This window comes from Lepidochelys olivacea (genome assembly GCF_965140295.1).
Source record: "Lepidochelys olivacea isolate rLepOli2 genome assembly, chromosome: 1".
Lineage (NCBI taxonomy): Eukaryota > Metazoa > Chordata > Testudines > Cheloniidae > Lepidochelys > Lepidochelys olivacea.
Window position 1 is genome coordinate 308,341,706 of NC_140411.1, and position 24,707 is coordinate 308,366,412.

At 39.8% G+C, this 24,707-nt stretch overlaps 1 protein-coding gene across 2 annotated transcripts in view; it reads right to left on the bottom strand.

Annotated features, from left to right (window-relative positions):
* Positions 1–24,707, bottom strand: part of ANKRD26 (ankyrin repeat domain containing 26) — a 188,923-nt gene that overhangs the window by 143,084 nt on the left and 21,132 nt on the right. For both annotated transcript variants that reach the window (XM_084616689.1, XM_084616690.1), the window contains exons 5-9: positions 24,330–24,467; positions 13,833–13,981; positions 7,306–7,356; positions 2,140–2,173; positions 1,975–2,047 (exon numbers count right to left, since the gene is read on the bottom strand). In XM_084616689.1, the coding sequence (XP_084472815.1) occupies positions 1,975–2,047; positions 2,140–2,173; positions 7,306–7,356; positions 13,833–13,981; positions 24,330–24,467 (445 nt within the window). The remainder of the gene's footprint in view (positions 1–1,974; positions 2,048–2,139; positions 2,174–7,305; positions 7,357–13,832; positions 13,982–24,329; positions 24,468–24,707) is intronic.

The window sequence follows — 24,707 nt, forward strand, 5'->3', positions numbered from 1 at the left end:
GGTAGTCTCAGCACATCAGGTGGCAGTCCCAAGGGGGTCTCTGTGACAAAGTGACAGCAGACCTCTGAGGTGAGGAAAAGGAAGAGAGATAGGAAACAAGGGGGGAAAGAATACTGCTTATGAATGAGTAACATTCTTCAAAGACAACTGACTAGTTGTTTCACTTTCATATTTTCTCCCTTTTAAAAACAAGATCACCAAGTATGTGTGTGGTAATAGACCAGGGGTGGGCAAACTTTTTGGCCTGAGGGCCACATCTGGATATGGAAATTGTATGGTGGGCCATGAGTGCTCACAGAATTGGGGTTGGGGTACGGGAGGTGATGAGGGCTCCGCACTGGGGCCAGAAATGAAGAGTTCAGGTGTGGGAGGGGGCTCCGGGCTGGGGCAGGGGGCTAAGATATGGGGGATGGGGCTGGGGATGAGAGGTTTGGGGTGCAGGAGTGTGCTCTGGTCTGAGACTGAGGTATTCGGAAGGTGGGAGGGGAATCAGGCCTGGGGCAGAGGGAGGAGGTTGGGGCGCAGTCTCTAGGCGGCACTTACCTCAAGTAGCTCCCGGAAGCAGTGGTATGTTCCTCCTCTGGCTCCTACGCAGAGGCGTGGTCAGGGGCTCTGCGCACTGCCCCGTCTGCAGGTGCCTCCCCTGCAGCTCCCATTGGCTGTGGTTCCCGGCCAATGGGAACTGCGGGGGTGGCAGTTGGGGCCGTGGCAGTGCGCTGACCTCCCTGGCTGCCCCTACGTGTAGGAGCCGGAGGGGGGACATGCTGCATTGCCGCTGCTTCTCAGAGCCGCGTGGAGCCAACCCCCAACCCTGCTCCCTGGCTGGAGTGCCAGAGTGGGGCAAGCCCCAGACCCCAGTCCCTGGCTGGACCTTAAGGGCCAGATAAAAACATTTTGGCCCGCGGGCCATAGTTTTCCCACCCCTGTAATAGACAAAACCAATCTCAAGATTATAAATTAGAGACTAACCAGAAGAAATTAGATTTCAGAAGGGACTGGAAGTTTGAATGAGATTTGAAAATAGCTAGCTACATAGAAAAGAGGCTATTCTAAGTTGGAAGACAATGAGAAAAACAGTGGGAGTCACAGAGGGAGAAACAAAGACAATATGGAAGCAGCAGGAGTGTGCAGAGAGTAAGGCGAAGAGTGGGACTATAGAGGAAATGAGAGCTGAGAAGCAAGCAAGGCGAGCTGTGTAAATGCTTAAAGTTGAAGTAATGGAGTTTGAAGCTGATAAATCATCAGAAAGCCAGTAAAAGTATTTTAGGAGTGGGGTGGAAGAACATGATCAGAGCACCAGGAAAGAGGACATTTAAGTACCCCGAGGTTAGCATGAGCAATATAACAACAAAGTAGAAGGTAGAACCACTTCAGTGAGTAATCGACAGAGCCCACTTGAGGAACAATTAATTTGTTGCTGAGGAAATGGGAACCAGTCAACATGGTGAAGCATTTAAGTGGAACTGTGTACAAGAAATGTCTGATGGAAAGAACAACAGGCAAATAAATAATTTCATTTTAATGCACTGTTACCCTGTCATAAAAGTACTACAGTTCAAGATCAAATTCTTAATTCTGGAAGGGAGTAGAGGTAATTGTATGGTTTAAAGAACTACCTTTATTCTCTTGAAACCCTGGTTTAAATGAGCAGAAATAAGTACAATATATGAGGTGGTCTTTATCTCATCATCTACTGAATATTTATCCAAATCATAAAATCTTCATACACTCTGCCACAACTAAAAGTCTTTTTAGAAGGGGCTCAAGGTGGGAATGGAAAGGGTGAAGATCAGGTCAGCTGCATTTGTATTTTGGGAAAACTTGCACTATGGCTGACTAGAAGTAAAGTCTCTCAATCACAGCAAAAAAATAATCTTTGCTAAAATCTCCCAAATGTTAAAAGAAAAAAAAAAAAAAAAAGGATATATGCTTCCTCTTATATCTAGGAAATGTTTTTCCATAAGAGTATGATACCTTAGGTGTAAAATCTAGTTCTTCCTCCTCTGATGTAAGCCAGCTGTCATCCCCTTCATCTTTTTTAGAGCTTCTTAAATAACAAAAACATAAGACAATAATAAGTGGTGCGCTCTCTCTCTCTCTACGATTTGCTAAAATATGTTATTTTTTTTTAAATCTTACCTTACTGAATCTCCTTGGGAAAGGTCATCTATAACTGTTCAAATATTAATTAAAATAAAAAAGAAATTAATAATTTTAGCATCAAAAGCAAAAGACTTGGAAGCTGCCAAAGGTAAGTAAAAATATTTAGCATGAGCAAACCGACAAGTAATTCAAGGCTGAAACTTAGTATAGACATGTTAATCAAGGGTAGTATGAATGTAAATACATTTTCTATTATCAGTTGAAAAAATCTGTATGTTCAAAGGATGAAACAAATAAGGTCTTCAGTTTGGTAAGCACTTTTGTACTTATGTTCAAAATATGACATACAATTTAAAAATGAAACTAAGTTCCAAACAATTGGAACATAGTTAATCATTTTTGGTGGGCATGATGTGGTGAAAGGGAAGTAAAACTGCTAAGATTATAAAATTTGGAATTGTGGGCAATTCATATAAATAGAAACTTATCTTTTTTATATTTACAGTATGGGCTATACATTGACATATGCTGGACTATGTCCACAGCACCACTCTCTTCTCTGCATTACTCTGGTAATGCATAGGGAATGGAGAGCAGTACCCTTGTGTAGGGAAATTGCCAGGTGGTGTAAAGCTGATTGTGCCTGCTCTACATCACCCACTCTTGACCCCTCTGAGTAAGGAGCATTACAGGAACAGAAAGGATGTGAGTAGAGCATGTTGCACTGAACCACACTTCGCTAGTGGAAGAGCAGTAACATGTATCAGTGGCCAAACTAGATCCATGTTTCCCCCAGGACTGGGGAGGCCAAAAGATGGTGGAAAACCACTTATGCGTCCCCATTCCCAGCAATTCCGAGGCCAGCTCTAGCACGCCCAAAGATTGGGCCCATAGATTAGTCAGCAATGACTCTCTGAAGATTTTAGACGTGCTTAACTTTACAAATTGCAAGTAGTCGAATAGAAATAAATGGAACTACACACTGTTCATAAAACTAAGAACATAGTTACATGTGTGCAGGATTTGGGACTTTATCATAGTGTGATATCCAAGACATTGTAATTAGAATGAAAATGGTTGAGATTCCCCAACACCACTGACTTTAATGAGATTTGAGGGAGCTCTGGAATTTCCAGGATCAGAAAATAAATACTGTTCTATGTTCAGAAAAATTGATTTTTGATATATCATTGTGCATTAACTCGTGTAATTCTTATTTTAAAAGACAAAATTAATATGCCTTTTGTGACTTTCCATGAAGAATTTTTTTTAAACTTCTTAACATGGAAATCAAATAGCAAAGCACAATTAACAGTCTTAAACAAAAGACTGATATAAACATAATAAAGTCAGGAAACTGAAAATTAACAGCAACATGTTAGTTACTTAAGCATAGGCCAAGTTCATCTCAAGGCATACATGTCCTCTGTTCTACAAACAACCAAACAAAATACAAATAAACTTGTTTTACTATGACAGTAATTATATTCTTCATAACTCCAAAATGCTGGTACACTGATGATTATTTTTTCATAATCTGAGCAGAAGTTTCATATTTTGCCTTACTCTTTGCACCTACTGTGTCATTTTTGCTAGACAGGCCTGAATGGTTGTAACTTCAACTCTGGGCATAGATGAAACACTGAAAAAATTCTGATTAGCAAGAATAAGAATAAGAGGTAAGTGCAAATATTTTTAATGAATTTTGACCTTTTCTCCAAAAGAGTAACTCTCAAAAACAATCATTTCCCCAAATTTTTTTTTCCATTTTAAAAATATTTTTATTATAAAAATACTATACTCTTAACGCGGCAGAAGAGTCTGTCCTATCTCAGGGCCTCTCCTTTTGTCCCTCCAGGCCCACAAACATGATACAGTTCTGTGGTGACCTAGAATCCTACTTTTGACGTCTCCGACTCAAAGAATATTTCCAACACACCTCTGAACAACATACTAACCCACTAACCCCTTCCTACCAACACTACAAAAAGAAGGATTCTGCGTGGACTCCTCCTGAAGGTCGAAACAACATTCTGGACTTCTACACAGATTGCTTCCGTCGACGTGCAGAGGCTGAAATTGTGGAAAAGCAGCATCACTTGCCCCATAACCTCAGTCATGCTGAACACAATGCCATCCACAGCCTCAGGAACAACTCTGACATCATAACCAAAAAGGCCGACAAAGGAAGTGCTGTCGTCATCATGAATAAGTTGGAATATGAACAAGAGGCTGCTAGGCAGCTCTCTAACTCCACATTCTACAGACCATTATCCTCTGATCCGACTGAGGATTACCAAAAGAAACTACACCATCTGCTCAAGAAACTCCCTGAAAAAGCACAGAAACAGATCTGTGCAGACACATGCCTAGAACCCCGACCAGGGGTATTCTATTTGCTACCCAAGATCCATAAACCTGGAAATCGTGGACGCCCTATCATCTCAGGCATTGGCACTCTAACAGCAGGATTGTCTGGCTAAGTGGACTCTTTCCTCAGGTGCTATGCTACCAGAACTCCCAGCTATCTTCGAGACACCACTGACTTCCTGAGGAAACTACAATCCATTGGTGATCTTCCAGAAAACACCATCCTGGCCACTATGGATGTAGAAGCCCTCTACGCCAACATTTCACACAAAGATGGACTACAAGCCGTCAAGAACACTATCCCCGATAATGTCACGGTAAACCTGGTGGCTGAACTTTGTGACTTTGTACTCAACCACAACTATTTCACATTTGGGGACAATATATACCTTCCAGTCAGCGGTACTGCCATGGGTACCCACATGGTCCCACAGTATGCCAACATTTTTATGGATGACTTAGAACGACGCTTCCTTAGCTCTCGTCCCCTAATGCCCCTACTCTACTTGCACTACATTGATGACATCTTCATCATCTGGACCCATGGAAAAGAAGCCCTTGAGGAATTCCACCATGATTTCAACAATTTCCATCCCACCATCAACCTCAGCCTAGACCAATCCACACAAGCGGTCCATTTCCTGGACACTACTGTGCTAATAAGCGATGGTCACATAAACACCACCCTATACTGGAAACCTACTGACCGCTATACTTACCTACATGCCTCCAGCTTCCATCCAGGACATACCACACGATCCATTGTCTACAGCCAAGCTCTAAGATACAACCGCATTTGCTCCAATCCCTCAGACAGAGACAAATACCTACAAGATCTCTATCAAGCATTCTTAAAACTACAATACCCACCTGCTGAAGTGAAAAAACAGATTGACAGAGCCAGAAGAGTACCCAGAAGTCACCTACTACAGGACAGGCCCAACAAAGAAAATAACAGAACGCCACAAGCTGTCACCTTCAGCCCCCAACTAAAACCTCTCCAGCGCTTCATCAAAGATCTACAACCTATCCTGTAAAATGATCCCTCACTCTCACAGATCTTGGAAGACAGACCAGTCCTCACTTACAGACAGCCCCCCAACCTAAAGCAAATACTCTCCAGCAACCACACACCACACAACAAACACACTAACCCAGGAACCTATCCTTGCAACAAAGCCCGATGCCAACTCTGTTCACATATTTATTCAAGTGACACCATCATAGGACCTAATCACATTAGCCACGCCATCAGGGACTCGTTCACCAGCACATCTACCAATGTGATATATGCCATCATGTGCCAGCAATGCCCTTCTGCCATGTACATTGGCCAAACCAGACAGTCTCTACGCAAAAGAGTAAATGGACACAAATCTGACATCAGAAACGATAACATTCAAAAACCAGTAGGAGAACACTTCAACCTCTCTGGCCACTCAGTAGAAGACTTAAGGGTGGCAATTCTGCAACAGAAAAGCTTCAAAAACAGACTCCAACGAGAAACTGCTGAGCTTGAATTAATATGCAAACTAGATACCATGAACTTGGGTTTGAATAGACACTGGGAGTGGCTGGGTCATTACACATATTGAATCTATTTCCCCATGTTAAGTATCCTCACACCTTCTTGTCAACTGTCTAAATGGGCCATCTTGATTATCACTACAAAAGTTTTTTTCTCCTGCTGATAATAGCTCATCTTAATTAATTAGCCTCTTACAGTTTGTATGGTAACTTCCACCTTCTCTGTATGTGTGTGTGTGTATATATATATATATATCTTCTTACTATATGTTCCATTCAGTGCATCTGCTGAAGTGGGCTGTAGCCCAAAAAAGTTTATGCTCTAATAAATGTGTTAGTCTCTAAGGTGCCACAAGGACTCCTGGTTTTTTTTGCGGATACAGACTAACACGGCTGCTACCCTGAAACCTATAATGTAGTTTGTTGGTTGTTCTTAAAAATGTTTCTTTTTTGCACTGCAATTTTGATCAGTCTTTTAGTCACATTATGCCTTTAAAAAAATCAGAAGTTTTATTTATAAAAGTTGACTTCAAAAACAAAATATTTTTTTAAAATGACAGAGAAAATTTAATTTTTGATTGTTTTTTCCAAAAGATTATAGTACACACAAACAAAAAATCCTGATTTTGCACGAATTCCCATAAATTATGTATTTTTAACCAATTTGTCTCTTTATTGAAGGAGAAAGGGCAGCTATGAAGTAGAAAGTCTTGACTAATGGGTTCCACTTCTGTTGGGAGTCTATTATTATTGTTGCAATCCATTTATTTAAATTGAAAATGTTCTCAATTCTTGATGGTTACCTATAATTGTTACATATTTTACAACAATAATGAATTATGATTTTTCTTTAGAAGATAGGAAACAAATTCATGCTGCAAGTTTTGGGTGTTTCAGACACCCTTGCATTTGGTTTGGACCAGCCATAAAGTGTTTGATCTAAATCCAAACTGTATTTGAGGGTTGCTCATATCCACTGTTTTGACTCAGGCCCATCTCACGTTTGTAGTAATATCAAATTAATAGGTGTAAATAAGAACACCCTATTACTTAATGTCACGCTACAACACACATTAACACACAACATTCTGCACTCTTACATGACGAATGCCAGAACTGACTAATTAGTTCTTAAATATTTGCAAAACAACAAAAGCTATAACATCACCACCACAAAAAACAATTTAAAAAGTAAAATCAAGCCATTAAAGGACTTTTGAATTCACACAAAAATAATAACCATCAAATATGTATAAACACTTGAATTTGGTATTTTCACATTGGAAGTCTTATTGTATGGAATACCTTTCCCTGAATCTCTTGTTCTTGATGTCTGGCTGGGAGACTGTTGCATTTCTATTTCCATTTAGGGAAAGGCATGGAAAGGACAGATGAAACAATGAAATCAGAAAATAAAGTTGTAAAGCAGAAACATACATATATGAAGATGAAACAAAGAAATACACAACTACTGACTGTTATTAATCTATTGAGCAATTATGATAGTGCTGAAAACAAACAAGAAATGCTACTTGTATAGACTCTTAATACCGTGCCAATAAGTTTAATTTTCATTTTATTCTCCATAATCTGAAATACCCTCAATTCAATATTAAAACAAAAACATTTCTCTATCAGGATCTGTACTTTACTACTGGCAATCTCTAATCCCTGCCTCCCTGAACTCATGTGATTCTAGTCTGTCACAAACTATTTTATTATGTTTCTATAAGCACCCATTCCTTGTACTGCAGGTATGTTTATTTTCACCATATACATGGAATGCAGGGAAACCATCAGTGCAGTACAATAAAGTTTGCCTGCTGGAGGGCCTAAATTCCCTTCACAAATACTGTGCTCCAAAGCTGCTGATGTGTCTGTGCCAGCAAGCTAAATATGTGAGCTCCATAGTCCAGAGGATCCCATGCATAGGTCTCCGGCACTTTGGATCAGGGCACATTCTCTAGTTGTGACATGGTTTGAGACCAGTTCCCCATAGGCATGGTTAAGTATGTTTCTAATACTTGCTAATAAAGTTGTAGCTTTAAGGCAGCTCACCTAAAAATAGCGTCTCTTATTTGTGCACACCTGAAATAATAAAAAGACCTACCTATTGTCCTAAATCTGGGCCTGGAGGGGATCCTCTTTACATATATTGGTCCATGACCCATGTGAAAATGGTGAGAGAATTCCTCCTACTCCAGACCCACAAGTGGGAAGAGTGAACAGTGTGGGGAGAGGTGTGGTGGGGACAGGGGCAGGACACACATTGACCTCCAATTTCACAGGAATTAGTCTGAAAAAAGTAATTCATACTGGAGCTATATTAGTTTTCTGAGAATGCTCCATGCTGTGGAAAAAACTCCAGAGGTAGCCATAAGCAGAAATCAGAATGAGGCAGCTATCCCAGAGCCAATGCAGGGGCTCTGCACTTCCACACAAAAGACCCTATGACTCTGCTACAACCCCAAGGTCTACGCAAACCTGAGGGGAAACCATGGACTGAACGTCTCATGAGTGGGGAGGTGCGGGCAGATGAAATTCAGAAGAAACACCACCAGGTTCCCTCACAGGCCTTTCTTCCCCATGCCTCTGCAGTGGGTTTTCCCACGGAAAGGGAAAACTGGCCAACGTTAGTTACTTCATCAATTACTGTAACTGCAGTTGCAGATATAGCAGGGGAACATGACCATGCTATTTGGCAAGCACTATAAACATGATGCCCTTTCAAAGTTATATTTTTTCTTTGACAGAGCAGTGAACTTTGAATTTAGAATCTGGTAATTATCTTGTGACTAATCTACTTGACAGTCTTTTAAAGACTTTTAAAAAGAGACTAAACAGTTAAATAAGGAAAAAATAAGGGACATTAATAGGGCCCTACCAAATACACAGCCCTTTTGGTCAATTTCAGTCATAGGATTTTAAAAATCATAAATTTCATGTTTTCTGATATTTAAATCTGAAATTTCATGGTGTTGTAACTGTGGGAGTGCTGACCCAACTCTGATCGCAGCAGCGCAGAAGTAAAGGGTGGCATGGTATGACCCTGCCACTCTTTACTTCTGTGCTGCTGCTGGCAGCATGCAGCCTTCAGAGCTGGATGCCTGGCCAGCAGCCACTCTCTGGCCTCCCAGCTCTGAAGGCAGTGCAGAAGGAAGGGTGGCAATACTGCATCCCCACTACAATAACATTGCAACCCACACTGCCCATGACCCTCTTTTGGGTTGGGACCCCCAATTTGAGAAACGTTGGTTTTCCCCATTAAATCTGTATAATAAAGATCAGATTTCACAGGGGAGACCAGATTTCACAGTTGTGATGCATTTTTCACAGCCGTGAATTTGGTACACATTAAGGATCCCAAAAATAAACAAAATAAATAATGTTTACTGGCTCTGAGATAAAGTAGTGCCTAATCAATCACAATTTGTAAAACATTAGCTTAATTTACATTACAAAATGATATTAAAAATTAGCAAAATTTGTCATGACCTGTACACGGTTTGTATTCTAATCAAATATTTTTCTGCCCAAATGGAGTTTTTACTGAATCTGGCAATGATGAATCAAAACAGTACATTTAAGAACTGTTTTGATAAAAATTTAAAACATTAAAACAGACATGCTAAAATGCAAAAAGAATTTCAAGTTTTCTGAACATCTTTTCCAACAAGAAGGGCAAAAGGGTAGAAGAATGTAAGGAAATAAATAAATGTAAGGAAATAAAGTGGCATGCAAGGGCATTTTTTGGTCTTTGAACCTCATCAATTTTTTCTCTAATTCCTAATATGCTTTCTTCCCCCACAAAATCTTTTAATTAAACTACAGCCACTCTACTTTCCACATATTTTACAGAGTATAGCTCTTAAAGAGAAATATTAAAATCTCATTCCGTTTTATTTCTTTTAATTAAGGTCATCTGTCCAGGAAAATAAAAAGGAAGTTTTCTGATCCTACAACCACTTGTGCTGGCTTGCCAGTATAGTGCAGTTTCTGGACCTTAAAGAAGTTTAAAAATGTGTGAGCTGGTTAGGGAAAAATGTAATTTTTTTTAACCATTTTGTCCAATTTATGTTTTTATTATCATTTTCCCTTACCTTACAAATGAGAATGACCATGATGTACAAAGTTAAGGCCCAGACTGTTTTAAGTGTTCACTAATTTGGGGTACTTCAGTTCTTAAATGCCCAACTTGAGATACGTATGGCTGATTTTCAGGTATATTGTATGTTCAGAGCTCTCCTTGTCTTAAGACTAATGACGTCCATGCAATAAAGCAGGCATTTAGAAAAGGTAGGTGTTGAAACACCACCTAGACACCTGACCAGACCCAGCTGGAAAGCAGGGTGTAGATAAGAAAGGATACAACAATGAGGCATCATTGGGATCCAGAAAAGAGACAGAACAACAGCTGATGAAGCAAACTCCTGTGGGGAGCTCCTCTGACAAACTTGGTCAAAAAAACCTACATGGCTGTTTTTAGAACAGTATTTAAAGTAGGTTTCAGAGTAACAGCCGTGTTAGTCTGTATTCGCAAAAAGAAAAGGAGTACTTGTGGCACCTTAGAGACTAACCAATTTATTTGAGCATAAGCTTTCGTGAGCTACAGCTCACTTCATCGGATGCATAGTGCCCTAAAATAACCTTGCGACATAGTGCATCCGATGAAGTGAGCTGTAACTCACGAAAGCTTATGCTCAAATAAATTGGTTAGTCTCTAAGGTGCCACAAGTACTCCTTTTCTTTTATTTAAAGTAGGTAGAGGGTGGTGCTCAACAGCTAGTAAGGACCTAGCTCCTGATCCAACCTACAAAGGCCAAAAAACCTTAAGAGAAAGGGGAGGTTTATCAGCCCTGAGATAAGGAATCCTGCAAAGTGTTTCTTTACAGAAACTTTCTTTATTCATTACTAACAACTGTTTGCAAACAGAGAAAGGCAAAGAAAGAAGAAACAAGGAAGAGACAACCACAGCCCTTCACTACAATAAAGACTTGGTGCTTGAAACACAGCAGCCTCAGAATGGCTAATGAGTAGGGCCCTAACAAATTCATGGCCATGAAAAACGCATCACGGACCATGAAATCTGGTCTCCTCCCATGAAATCTGGTCGTTTGTGTGCTTTTTCCCAATACTATACAGATTTCATGGGGGAAAACCAGTGTTTCTCAAATTGGGAGTCCAGATCCAAAAGGGAGTTGCAGGAGGGTTGCAAGGTTATTTTAGGGAGGTCGCAGTATTGCCACCCTTACTTCTGCACTGCCTTCAGAGCTGGGTGGCCAGAGAGTGGTGGCTGCTGACTGAGGCCCCAGCTCTGCAGGCAGCAGCGCAGAATTAAGGGTGGCAATACCATACCATACCATTCTTACCTCTGCACTGCTGCTGCAGGCAGCAACTCTACCTTCAGAGCTGGGATACCTGCCAGCAGCCACTGGTTTCCAGCTGCCCAGCTCTGAAGGCAGCACCACCGCCAGTGCAGAAGTAAGGGAAGCAGTACTGCAACCCCAACTATAATAACCTTGCGACTCCTCCAAAACTCCTTTTTGGGTCAGGACCTCTACACTTACCACACCTTGAAATTTCAGATTGAAATAGCTGAAATTATGAAATTTATGATTTTTTAAATCCTATGACAGTGAAATTGACCAAAATGGACCGTGAGATTTCCCGCATATACTAGAATATGACAAACTGCTGATCTAATAGCATATTCTCCACTAAGGACAAATGGTGAAATTACCTCCTTTTATTTTAATTGAAAAGACTTCAAAAGCCAAATTCCAATCTCTTATAGGAAGCATGTTAGATCCCAATTCCTGATTATTCTGGCTTTGCAACAGTGTGAATGATCCTGAGTAAGCAGAACAGGATCCATGCCTGTTTTCCAGTCACAATTGCTAGAGCTGCTCAGGAGCCCAAGAACTCAAATAAACTTCACATCTCCAGACAACCCTTCTGCGTCTGCACAGGTCAGTGCCATCACACACCTGCACTAACCACTTCAGAGATGCAACATTAGGAGAGAAGTGGTCCAGGGAGATTATTTAAGTGCCATCACAACCAAAGAAGAAAAAAGAACCTTTGAGACCTGGGCTCAGTAAATTGGGGGGATGGTATATTCTTCCCTGAGCCTTTTTCTCTCAACTGTAATGTTTTTATTCAGGTATGTACAGTTCGATAAGTCTTCACTCATGTTTTGTTTATCTGTAACAGCAATACCAGGTGGTTCCACAGATGACAATAATTGCCCAGGAGATGGAGGTGTTATTTGGCCCAATTGTTCACCCTTTCCTCCCAGCCAGTAGCTCCATTTTCGAACTATAAGATGGTACTGTTCTTTGAGCCACACAAACTCCATGTGTGACTGTCAGCCATGAGACCTGTCACTACAGGATCAGTAGGCATGTGCACTGCTTTTTGCCGTCAAACCCTCAAGGTCAGGAGCCACGTCACAGTCTTTTGGGAGGGAGCTACAATTTGATTTGTGTGTGGGTGGTGTGTGGAGCCCGTAAACACAAGATTTAATTCTTCAAGATACCAGCACACATAGTACTCCACATACAGAATCAGGCAGGATCAAGGAGTTCAGCTCTATGCCAGTGAGCAGGGCTGGAACAAGATTTGGCCCTAAATTTGGTTTAGCCTTTTGGGAAGGAAAAAGGAGAGCAAGGGTGACCCTGTTGTGTTTTGCTTTACTCACACACTTCCTCAAAATTTTCAAAAATTGTGTGATTTGCTGCATTTGAATGATATCAGCTCTGTCCACTCACCACATTATTACATTTACAGATTATGTATTAATATCATTAACAATATGAAATCTTAATTTAAAATAATAAACCTGAGTGATTTATATTGCTTGTACTTTACATGGAAAAGGGGGATTTCAAGGTGGGAAAATAAGTTTTGTTTATGGAATCTATTTCTAGTGCGTGAGAGGCTTGTAGTTGTAGATTAGATTTTGTAAATTCCTTAATAAATTCTTTTGCCATATAAAGATATTTAATATAATTTCCTGATCATGTAACTATTCATAATTTGTGTTTCTACTCAGTGCATTACTTGACTAAATTAAACATTAGTTTACAAAATGATATGTAAGAATCAAAAACAAAGCAAAGCTCTATCCAACAATGTACCTAATTATTTTAAAGGACATAAGTATACACAGAAAATGTATTTTTGCTGTTTATGAGTTTGTTTACACAAAGCCATAATACTTTGTAATATCATAAAAACCTCACAACAGCTTAGTTATGACAGAAACAGAAAACTGTGACTGAATGTGACAAATAAAAGTTAACCCACTCTTTCTATTTTAAACATCCTACTTAAGGGTGCACATATATACGCACACACAAATTCAGTGGAAGCCAAATATAGAGCCATGTGTTCTTATACTGAATTATTTATCACTTCCTTACTGCAGAAAGAAGAAATCGCTTGACTTAAAGTATGGATTAATCTGCAGTTTCCTGTAAGCGGATTCACCACATCAGAAGTGAATAAGCAGCAGGAAAAATTACTTGCCTGAACAAATATAATATTTCAGTTCGCATTTTTTTTTAAACAGCAGTATTTTTTGGTATATATCCTAGTGAGATCTGGTGGGGAGGAGGCTGGAATCCTTTGGCAGACAGATCACAACCAGCCATAGGAGATGCAACAAGAATCTGCTGAGATCCATAGCCAACTAACGAGAGAAGTACAAAACTTCCTAGGTTGGTCACTCTCTTTCCTTCGCTGGATGATTAAAAACAGTTTTAACAAGGCATGTGTGAGTAAAATAGTTATTGACCCTTCATTTAATTGAATTTTTTTAACAATCCTACCTTCTTTATCTGTAGCAGGTGCACCCAAAGCAAAACCAACATCTCCAACCCTGTCTGGACTGCTAAACACCGACATGCCTTTTGTATTGTTTGGAGAAGGTTTTTCTACATTTTTCCAGTTGGCATACTCAGAAAGTTGTTTACTAAGACTACCCATAGAAAGAAAGAAAGAAAGAAAACACATTAGGGAAATAGTAATGTGACATTTAAATATATCATATTTACTATAACAAAAACATCCATTAATTATTCATGGTGAGGTTTAAAAGGATAAAGAAAAGGAGTACTTCTGGCACCTTAGAGACTAACCAATTTATTTGAGCATAAGCTTTCATGAGCTACAGCTCACTTCATCGGATGCATACTGTGGAAAGTATAGAAGATCTTTTATACACACAAAGCATGAAAAAATGGGTGTTTACCACTACAAAAGGTTTTCTCTCCTCCCACCCCACTCTCCTGCTGGTAATAGCTTATCTAAAGTGATCACTCTCCTTACAATGTGTATGATAATCAAGGTGGGCCATTTCCAGCACAAATCCAGGGTTTAACAAGAACGTCTGAGGAGGGCAGGGAGGCGTAGGAAAAAACAAGGGGAAATAGGTTACCTTGCATAATGACTTAGGCTTGAATAGAGACTGGGAGTAGCTAAGTTAATTGTATTCAATTTGCAAATGAATTCCAATTTAACAGTTTCTCACTGGAGTCTGGTTTTGAAGTTTTTTTGTTGTAATATTGCAACTTTCAGCTCTGTAATCGCGTGACCAGAGAGATTGAAGTGTTCTCCGACTGGTTTATGAATGTTATAATTCTTGACATCTGATTTGTGTCCATTTATTCTTTTACGTAGAGACTGTCCAGTTTGACCAATGTACATGGCAGAGGGGCATTGCTGGCACATGATGGCATATATCACATTGGTGGATGTGCAGGTGAACGAGCCTCTGATAGCGTGGCTGATGTTATTAGGCCCTGTGATGGTGTCCCCTGAATAGATATGTGGGCACAGTTGGCAACGGGCTTTGTTGCAAGGATAGGTTCCTGGGTTAGTGGTTCTGTTGTGTGGCATGTGGTTGCTGGTGAGTATTCGCTTCAGGTTGGGGGGCTGTCTGTAGGCAAGGACTGGCCTGTCTCCCAAGATTTGTGAGAGTGTTGGGTCATCCTTCAGGATAGGTTGTAGATCCTTAATAATGCGTTGGAGGAGTTTTAGTTGGGGGCTGAAGGTGACGGCTAGTGGCGTTCTGTTATTTTCTTTGTTAGGCCTGTCCTGTAACAAAGAAAATAACAGAACGCCACTAGCCGTCACCTTCAGCCCCCAACTAAAACTCCTCCAACGCATTATTAAGGATCTACAACCTATCCTGAAGGATGACCCAACACTCTCACAAATCTTGGGAGACAGGCCAGTCCTTGCCTACAGACAGCCCCCCAAACCTGAAGCGAATACTCACCAGCAACCACATGCCACACAACAGAACCACTAACCCAGGAACCTATCCTTGCAACAAAGCCCGTTGCCAACTGTGCCCACATATCTATTCAGGGGACACCATCACAGGGCCTAATCACATCAGCCACACTATCAGAGGCTCGTTCACCTGCACATCCACCAATGTGATATGTGCCAGCAATTCCCCTCTGCCATGTACATTGGTCAGACTGGACAGTCTCTACGTAAAAGAATAAATGGACACAAATCAGATGTCAAGAATTATAACATTCATAAACCAGTCGGAGAACACTTCAATCTCTCTGGTCACGCGATTACAGACCTGAAAGTTGCGATATTACAACAAAAAAACTTCAAAACCAGACTCCAGCGAGAGACGGTTGAATTGGAATTCATTTGCAAATTGGATACAATTAACTTAGGCTTGAATAGAGACTGGGAGTGGCTAAGTCATTATGCAAGGTAACCTATTTCCCCTTGTTTTTCCTACACCCCCCCCCCCAGACGTTCTTGTTAAACCCTGGATTTGTGCTGGAAATGGCCCACCTTGATTATCATACACATTGTAAGGAGAGTGATCACTTTAGATAAGCTATTACCAGCAGGAGAGTGGGGTGGGGGGAGAGAAAACCTTTTGTAGTGGTAAACACCCATTTTTTCATGCTTTGTGTGTATAAAAGATCTTCTATACTTTCCACAGTATGCATCCGATGAAGTGAGCTGTAGCTCATGAAAGCTTATGCTCAAATAAATTGGTTAGTCTCTAAGGTGCCACAAGTACGCCTTTTCTTTTTGCGAATACGGACTAACACAGCTGTTACTCTAAAACCTTTAAAAAGATAATGTACAATATTTCACTGTATTAGAGGCTATTGTTAAATTTTTAATTGTAAACTGTACCATTTTAAATATATATTTTAATAATCTAGATACCTAACCTGCAATCTGATCTGCATTGGCAGACCGTTAAACATGCATGGAGTTACACTGATGTCAATGCAGCTCCTCAAATACAGATCAAATTGCAGGATAATAATCTTGGTGTGATGGGATTTTCTTGGTGTGAGTTAAGAGAGAATGTGGATAAAAATTTTCCAGAGCATGTAATTGATTTTTATTGGGATTTAGGCACTTTTGAAACCTTTAGGGAATTAAAGCATAAAGACTTTCTAATGTTTAAAAAAAAAAAAAGGTCAAACAAACCTAAACTATTTATTTAGAAAGTATTAACAGGTTTGCAAGTCTTTTCCATGTAAATATCAGAAACAATGCAATAATCATTACAATAGTGAGCTTTTGTTTAAAGATATATTATACAGGAATGTAGTTATCAGATATCTCTATTTAACATGGTTTTACCATATTACAGAGTATCATTACAACACCTATGACATGCTGTTCCTAATGACTATTAAATTGAGTGAAATCTCTGATGACACATATTTAACAGACCAGGCATGTCTACCAAATCTTAATATTTGAAAAAAATTACAGGTGTGGTGGGGGTGTTATGCAGCTGAATAAATGTACTTGAATAAAAAGGTATACAAATATCTAAGTATCTATTTGTTCTCTATTTTGCTGGGTACATAATTAGTGTTAATTTTTCATAACAACCACCTCTCATATTTTTTGAACCATTCCTCTATGGTTGGACTATTTTTGTTTTTTCCAAGGAGAGGCTATCAGTAGCCAAGCAGCTACTAGCAGATAAGAGATTAATTGTTCATTTCCTTCAGTGTGATCATTTCCGCAAGAATCTCCAGGAGGACTACCAAAGTATCATTTGGTAATAAATATCCAACAATATGTGATATTTGCTTACAGATTGCGTTCCTATACTCTCTAATGACTGGACATGTCCACTATACATAAAATCTCCTCTTTCACCATAATTTATCCAACTTTATCCCAATCTCTCTATATTTTTTATCTGACTAGTGTGAGATAACACTGAAACAGTAATTCAAAGGAAATGTCTTTCATTGTGCTTCAGACTGAGGATGCTGATCCTCTTTTGCAGATCAAACCCCATTCCTCTGGGGTAATTTGCCTACCCCAGTCCTTTTTCTAGTGTGTTATATATATACTTTTTTTTTCCTTTTTTTTTTTTTTTAAAGGAAAGCTGTCTGCAAAGATATAAATTAGGGCTGTCAATGAATCGCAGTTAACTCACGCAATTAACTGAAAAAATAAATCGTGATTTAAAAAATTAATCGTGATTAATCAGTTTTAATTGCATTGTTAAACAATAGAATATCAACTGAAAATTTATTAAATTTTTGGATGTTTTTCTACATTTTCAAATATATTGACTTCAATTCCAACACAGAATACAAAGCATACACTACTCATTTTATATTATTTTTGTTTACAAATATTTGCACTGTAAAAATGATAAACAAAAGAAACCATATTTTTCAATTCACCTCATACAAGTACCACAGTGCAATCTCTTTATCATGAAAGTGCAACTTACAAATGAAGGGGTTTTTTGGTTACATAACTGCACTCAAAAACAAAACAATGTAAAACTTTAGAGCCTACAAATCCACTGAGTCCTACTTCTCATTCAGCCAATCGCTAAGACAAACAAGTTTGATTACATTTACAGGAGATAATGCTGCCCACTTCTTATTTACATTTTCATGAGAAAGTGAGAATAGGCATCCTCATGGGACTTCTGTACCTGGCATTACAAGGTATTTGTATCTGGAAAAAGGCTAATGTAGTGCCAATCTTTAAAAAAGGGAAGAAGGAGGATCCTGGGAACTACAGGCCAGTCAGCCTCACCTCAGTCCCTGGAAAAATCATGGAGCAGGTCCTCAAAGAATCAATCCTGAAGCACTTGCATGAGAGGAAAGTGATCAGGAACAGCCAGCATGGATTCACCAAGGGAAGGTCATGCCTGACTAATCTAATTGCCTTTTATGATGAGATTACTGGTTCTGTGGATGAAGGGAAAGCAGTGGATGTATTGTTTCTTGACTTTAGCAAAGCTTTTGACACGGTCTCCCACAGTATTCTTGTCAGCAAGTTAAGGAAGTATGGGCTGGATGAATGCACTATAAGGTGGGTAGAAAGCTGGCTAGATTGTCGGGCTCAACGGGTAGTGATCAATGGCTCCATGTCTAGTTGGCAGCCTGTATCAAGTGGAGTGCCCCAAGGGTCGGTCCTGGGGCCGGTTTTGTTCAATATCTTCATAAATGATCTGGAGGATGGTGTGGATTGCACTCTCAGCAAATTTGCGGATGATACTAAACTGGGAGGAGTGGTAGATACGCTGGAGGGGAGGGATAGGATACAGAAGGACCTAGACAAATTGGAGGATTGGGCCAAAAGAAATCTGATGAGGTTCAATAAGGATAAGTGCAGGGTCCTGCACTTAGGATGGAAGAATCCAATGCACCGCTACAGACTAGGGACCGAATGGCTAGGCAGCAGTTCTGCAGAAAAGGACCTAGGGGTGACAGTGGACGAGAAGCTGGATATGAGTCAGCAGTGTGCCCTTGTTGCCAAGAAGGCCAATGGCATTTTGGGATGTATAAGTAGGGGCATAGCGAGCAGATCGAGGGACGTGATCGTTCCCCTCTATTCGACATTGGTGAGGCCTCATCTGGAGTACTGTGTCCAGTTTTGGGCCCCACACTACCAGAAGGATGTGGATAAATTGGAGAGAGTCCAGCGAAGGGCAACAAAAATGATTAGGGGTCTAGAACACATGACTTATGAGGAGAGGCTGAGGGAGCTGGGATTGTTTAGCCTGAAGAAGAGAAGAATGAGGGGGGATTTGATAGCTGCTTTCAACTACCTGAAAGGGGGTTCCAAAGAGGATGGCTCTAGACTGTTCTCAATGGTAGCAGATGACAGAACGAGGAGTAATGGTCTCAAGTTGCAGTGGGGGAGGTTTAGATTGGATATTAGGAAAAACTTTTTCACTAAGAGGGTGGTGAAACACTGGAATGCGTTACCTAGGGAGGTGGTAGAATCTCCGTCCTTAGAGGTTTTTAAGGTCAGGCTTGACAAAGCCCTGGCTGGGATGATTTAACTGGGAATTGGTCCTGCTTCGAGCAGGGGGTTGGACTAGATGACCTTCAGGGGTCCCTTCCAACCCTGATATTCTATGATTCTATGATTTACATGCCAGGTATGCGAAACGTTCATAGGCCCCTCCATGCTTCTGTCACCATTCCAGAGGACATACTTCCATGCTGATGATGGTCATTAAAAAAATAATGCATTAATTAAATTTGTGACTAAACTCTTTGGGGGAGAATTGTATGTCTCCAGCTCTATTTTACCCGAATTCTGCCATATATTTCATGTTACAGTAGTTTCAGATGATGACTCAGCACATATTCATTTTAAGAACACTTTCGCTGCAGATTTGACAAAATGCAAAGAAGGTACCAATGTGAGATTTCTAAATATAGATACAGCACTCAACCCCAGGTTTAAGAATCTGAAGTGTCTTTCGATATCTGAGAGGGACGAGGTGTGGAGTATGCTTTCAGAAGTCTTAGAAGAGCAACACTCCGATGCGGAAACTATAGAACCCGAACCACTAAAAAAGAAAATCAACCTGCTGCTGGTGGCATCTGACTCAGATGATGAAAATGAACATGCATCAGTCTGCACTGCTTTTGATTGTTATCGAGCAGAACCTGTCATCAGCATGGACCCATGTCCTCTGGAATTGTGATTAAAGCATGAAGGCACATATGAATCTTTAGCCCATCTGGCATGTAAACATCTTGTGACACCAGCTACAACAGGGCCATGAGAACACCTGTTCTCACTTTCAGGTGACACTGTGAACAAGAAGCAGGCAGCATTATCTCCTGCAAATGTAAACAAACTTGTTTGTCTGAGCGATTGGCTGAACAAGAAATAGGAGTGGACTTTGTGACAGTTTGCCCCCCCTGCCCTCCCGCATGCCACCAGATGTGTTGGGATGCCACTGAGTCAGCCTATTCTGCCAGCCTGGGTCCCCTTTATCTGGTCTTGCTGGGCTAGGCTCACAAACCTCTTCCAGCCAAGCACACAGGCAGGGCCACACCCAGCTGCACAGAGAGACAGAGATCTGCTCTAGAAAGATTCAGCCTTAGGGACTTGCCCCAGCACTCTGGTGCCCACTCCCTTAATGGGGTACAAACCCAAAGGTTTTACGAAATTCGCCCTCTCCCTCAATGTGGAGGGAGATGTGCACAACTGCTTCCCCCCACCCCGTTAGAAATTACATAAACTGGGTTATATTATAAACACGAAATAAGTTTATTAACTACAATCGGTGAATTTTAAGTGGTAAAGCAATAGCAAACAGAACAAAGCAGATTACCAAGCAAATAAAACAAAGCACACAAACTAAGCTTGATGCACTAAAGAAACTGGTTACAAATAGTAATTCCTCACCCTAGATATTGTCTTAGGTAGATTCCTTCACAGGCCATGTATCTTTCCAGCCTGGGTCAAGCAGTTCTATACATACACACACACACACACCCCTCCCTCATTCCAGTCCTTTTGTTTCCAGCCATTTTCAAGTATCTCTTTGGGCAGGGAGGCAGAGGAGAAATGAACTGAAGACCTTGATTGTTTTCCTCCCCCACCTTGTATAGGATTTCCATAAGGCAGGAATCCTTTGATTTCTCCACCTCCCAGTGGAAACGTTCAGCAGTCCAAGATGGAGTTTAGTATCAGGTGACCAGGTCACCTGACTCTGTAGTGTCACAGCGTCCAAGAGTCAGTGGCAGTACGGAGCGTCCACAGGAAGGCCAAGCCTTTTCACAGTCCACTGTCCACGCTGACAGGCCATCAGCCCTGTCTGGCTTTTCCATTGCTATACCTGAAGTGTTAGCAGTGGGTGTCACCCAAAGTAGCATAGTTGATATACAGATACATAGTCAATATTCCTAACTTCATATACAGAAATGATACAGGCATACAAATTGGATAAACACATTCAGTAAATTATAACTTTTCCAATGATACCTTACAAGACCCATCTAGCATAAAGTACATCTCAGTTATATCATATTCATAACATAAGCATATTTTGATAAGAATATGGAGTGCAACGTCACAGCATTGTTGGCTCTGAAGTTTTACATTGTTTTATTTTTTAATGCAGGGTTTTTTTTGGTACATAATTCTACATTTGTAAGTTCAAGTTTTATTATAAAGAGATTGCACTCAGTACTTGTATTAGGTGAATTGAAAAATACTATTTGTTTTGGTTTACAGTGCAAATATTTGTAATAAAAAATATAAAGTGAGCACTTTACACTTTGTATTCTGCGTTATAATTGACCACAGGATGACTATGAGCTGCCAATGTGATATGGCCATGAAAAAAGCTAATGTGGTCTTGGGATGCATCAGGCGAGGAATTTCCAGTAGGGATAAGGAGGTTTTAGTACCATTATACAAGGCACTGGTGAGACATCATCTGGAATACTGTGTGCAGTTCTGGTCTCCCATGTTTAAGAAGGATGAATTCAAACTGGAACAGGTACTGAGAAGGGCTACTAGGATGATCCGAGGAATGGAAAACCTGTCTTATGAAAGGAGACTTAAGGCGCTTGGCTTGTTTAGCCTAACCAAAAGAAGGCTGAGGGGAGATATGATTGCTCTCTATAAATATATCAGAGGGATAAATACCGGAGAGGGAGAGGAATTATTTAAGCTCAGTACCAATGTGGACACAAGAACAAATGGATATAAACTGGCCATTGGGAAGTTTAGACTTGAAATTAGACGAAGGTTTCTAACCATCAGAGGAGTGAAGTTCTGGAACAGCCTTCCAAGGGAAGCAGTGGGGGCAAAAGACCTATCTGGCTTCAAGATTAAACTCATTAAGTTTATGGAGAAGATGGTATGATGGGATAACATGATTTTGCCAATTAATTGATCTTTAACTATTCATGGTAAATAGGCCCAATGGCCTGTGATGGGATGTTAGATGGGATGGGATCTGAGTTACTACAGAGAATTTTTTCCTGGGTATCTGGCTGGTGAATCTTGCCCACATGCTCAGGGTTCAGCTGATCGCCATATTTGGGATCGGGAAGGAATTTTCCTCCAGGGCAGATTGGAAGAGGGCCTTGGGGTTTTTCGTCTTCCTCTGTAGCAAGGGGCACGGGTCACTTGCTGGAGGATTCTCTAAACCTTGAAGTCTTTAAACCATGATTTGAGGACTTCAATAGCTCAGACATAGGTGAGAGGTTTATTGCAGGAGTGGGTGGGTGAGATTTGGTGGCCTGCATTGTGCAGGAAGTCAGACTAGATGATCATAATGGTCCTTTCTGACCTTAATATCTATGAATCTATTAATTTGAAAATGTAGAAAACATCCAAAAATATTTAAATAAATGGTATTTTATTATTGTTTAATCGTGCGCTTAACTTTTTTATCGCTTGACAGCCCTAATATAAATTAGTTATAATTTTTTGTTTTTTAATTGACCAGATTCCACTATCCTTGGCAAAATGTTCGTTTTGAATGGGTTTTTCTTCCCAAAAAAAGAAATTGCATGCTCTCACCAGCACTCCAGATCTTTTTCATTTGCTAAAGTAGTGGTTTGACATTTAAATCTTGGAGCTCTTCTAGGCTGTTTGAGATCTAAATTTCCAGGTATCTTATATAACTTGTTGATCATGTGTATCAAAATGTTTTCTAAAGGAATGGCTTTTCAGAATTTGGCAAATTTTTAGCTAGCATTTCAGATTTGGCATAATTTACTTTAAATCCAGATGCTTTTGCAAAGTCATGGATTTCTTTAGAAATTAATTTTAGGGAACTATTTGGTTTAGATAAATAAAAATATTACATCATCTGCATACAAAGCTATTTTCTGATGTGTTCCTGCAAGTTTAATTCTTAGGATAGATTTATTTATCCTTATTCTCTGTGCAAAAGGATCGATAGCCAGTACAAAAGTAAAGGAAAAAACAGAAATCCCTGTTTAGTCCTTCTGTTCATCTGAAATGAGATTTAACCCCATTTTGTTGACATTTTTTAACAAATGTATGATCAGGAGGCTTAAAATGTAGTAATAATTTAGTCTCTGATATCTACACAGCAGGGATTTGTAAACCTGTTAAAATGTCAACGAATCTTTTTACTTCATTTAAAAAAAAACTTAAGTATTATCTTCTCAATGCCCTGAGGAATTCCTAACTCTGAAATGGCAAGAAACCCTACAAAACACTGGGAACTGATGTCAGTACCGGCAGTAAATTCTACCTGGAGCAGCCAGATACCCCAGGGATCTTAGGAAGCCTGCAAGAGCCTCTGATAGGGGTAGATGATTAAAACTTTATGGACATATTTATTCTTTTCTAGGAAAATAGGAATTTCCATACTAGATCAGACCAGTGTTTCAGTTCCCTGTCTCGGACAGTGGCCAGTTCTTGCAGACAACCATGGAATTGCCATTCTTAAGGAAATTTTCTTCCTAATACTCATCAGCTACTGGTTGGCTTATGTCCTGAAACGTAACAATACAACCTTTTCAAATATTTATCTTTTCTAATCTATGTGTGTTCTCATTCACGTCTAATCTTTTTTAATCTTACTAAGCTCTTGGCCTCAATGATCTACTGTAGCAATGAGTTCTACAGGTTAATTATGTTAGTTGTTGAGGTTGAGAAGGAGAACTGACAGATGAAATCCAGATATAATGCTGAATGATTTAACTGCTCATTTCCTTGCTTTTTAGGTTTTGTATTGCACAATATGCAGTCTAGCAACTTAAATGCCAATTTAACAAAAAAAATTTTGTGGGGGAATCTCTGAAAAATTTTAAATAGATACATATCAATACTGTATGTTCGATCAACATGGAACTTTCAACTGTCTTTTGACAAGTTATCATGCCAAATTTGAAGACTAAACTCAATCTCTAAGGTGTGAAATAGAGGAATTCTTTTTCAAACTTGAAATTAAAATTTCAATACATCATTGGACTATGGAGTTTCTACCAAGGACTCCATTATCAAATCTGTAGTTCTGACTTTACAGTTTTGAAAGAGGTGTAAACACTTACCCAGAGTATCCACCAATAAGAGCATAGTCCTCAGATGTCCATCCATTTATATCTTTATGGGAAACGTCAGCACCATACTGAAGGAGAACTTTTATTAAACTAAGCTCTCCTCCAGAGGCAGCAATCATGAGAGGTGTTCTAAAACAACCACAAGATGACATTTAACATATCAATTTATATGATCTTTCATCTTCATTTTTTTAATCCCTAATTGTTCTCAAAACATAACTAATCTCTTTCTTCCTAGCGCAAGTTAAACAAAATCCAAACAAGACACCCAAAAAATTCAGACTCAAGTGTAAACAGAAGAGAAAATAAACTACTGCACTCAGTCTTCTTACAAGTTAGTATAACACTAACAATACAGAAGGTATGTTT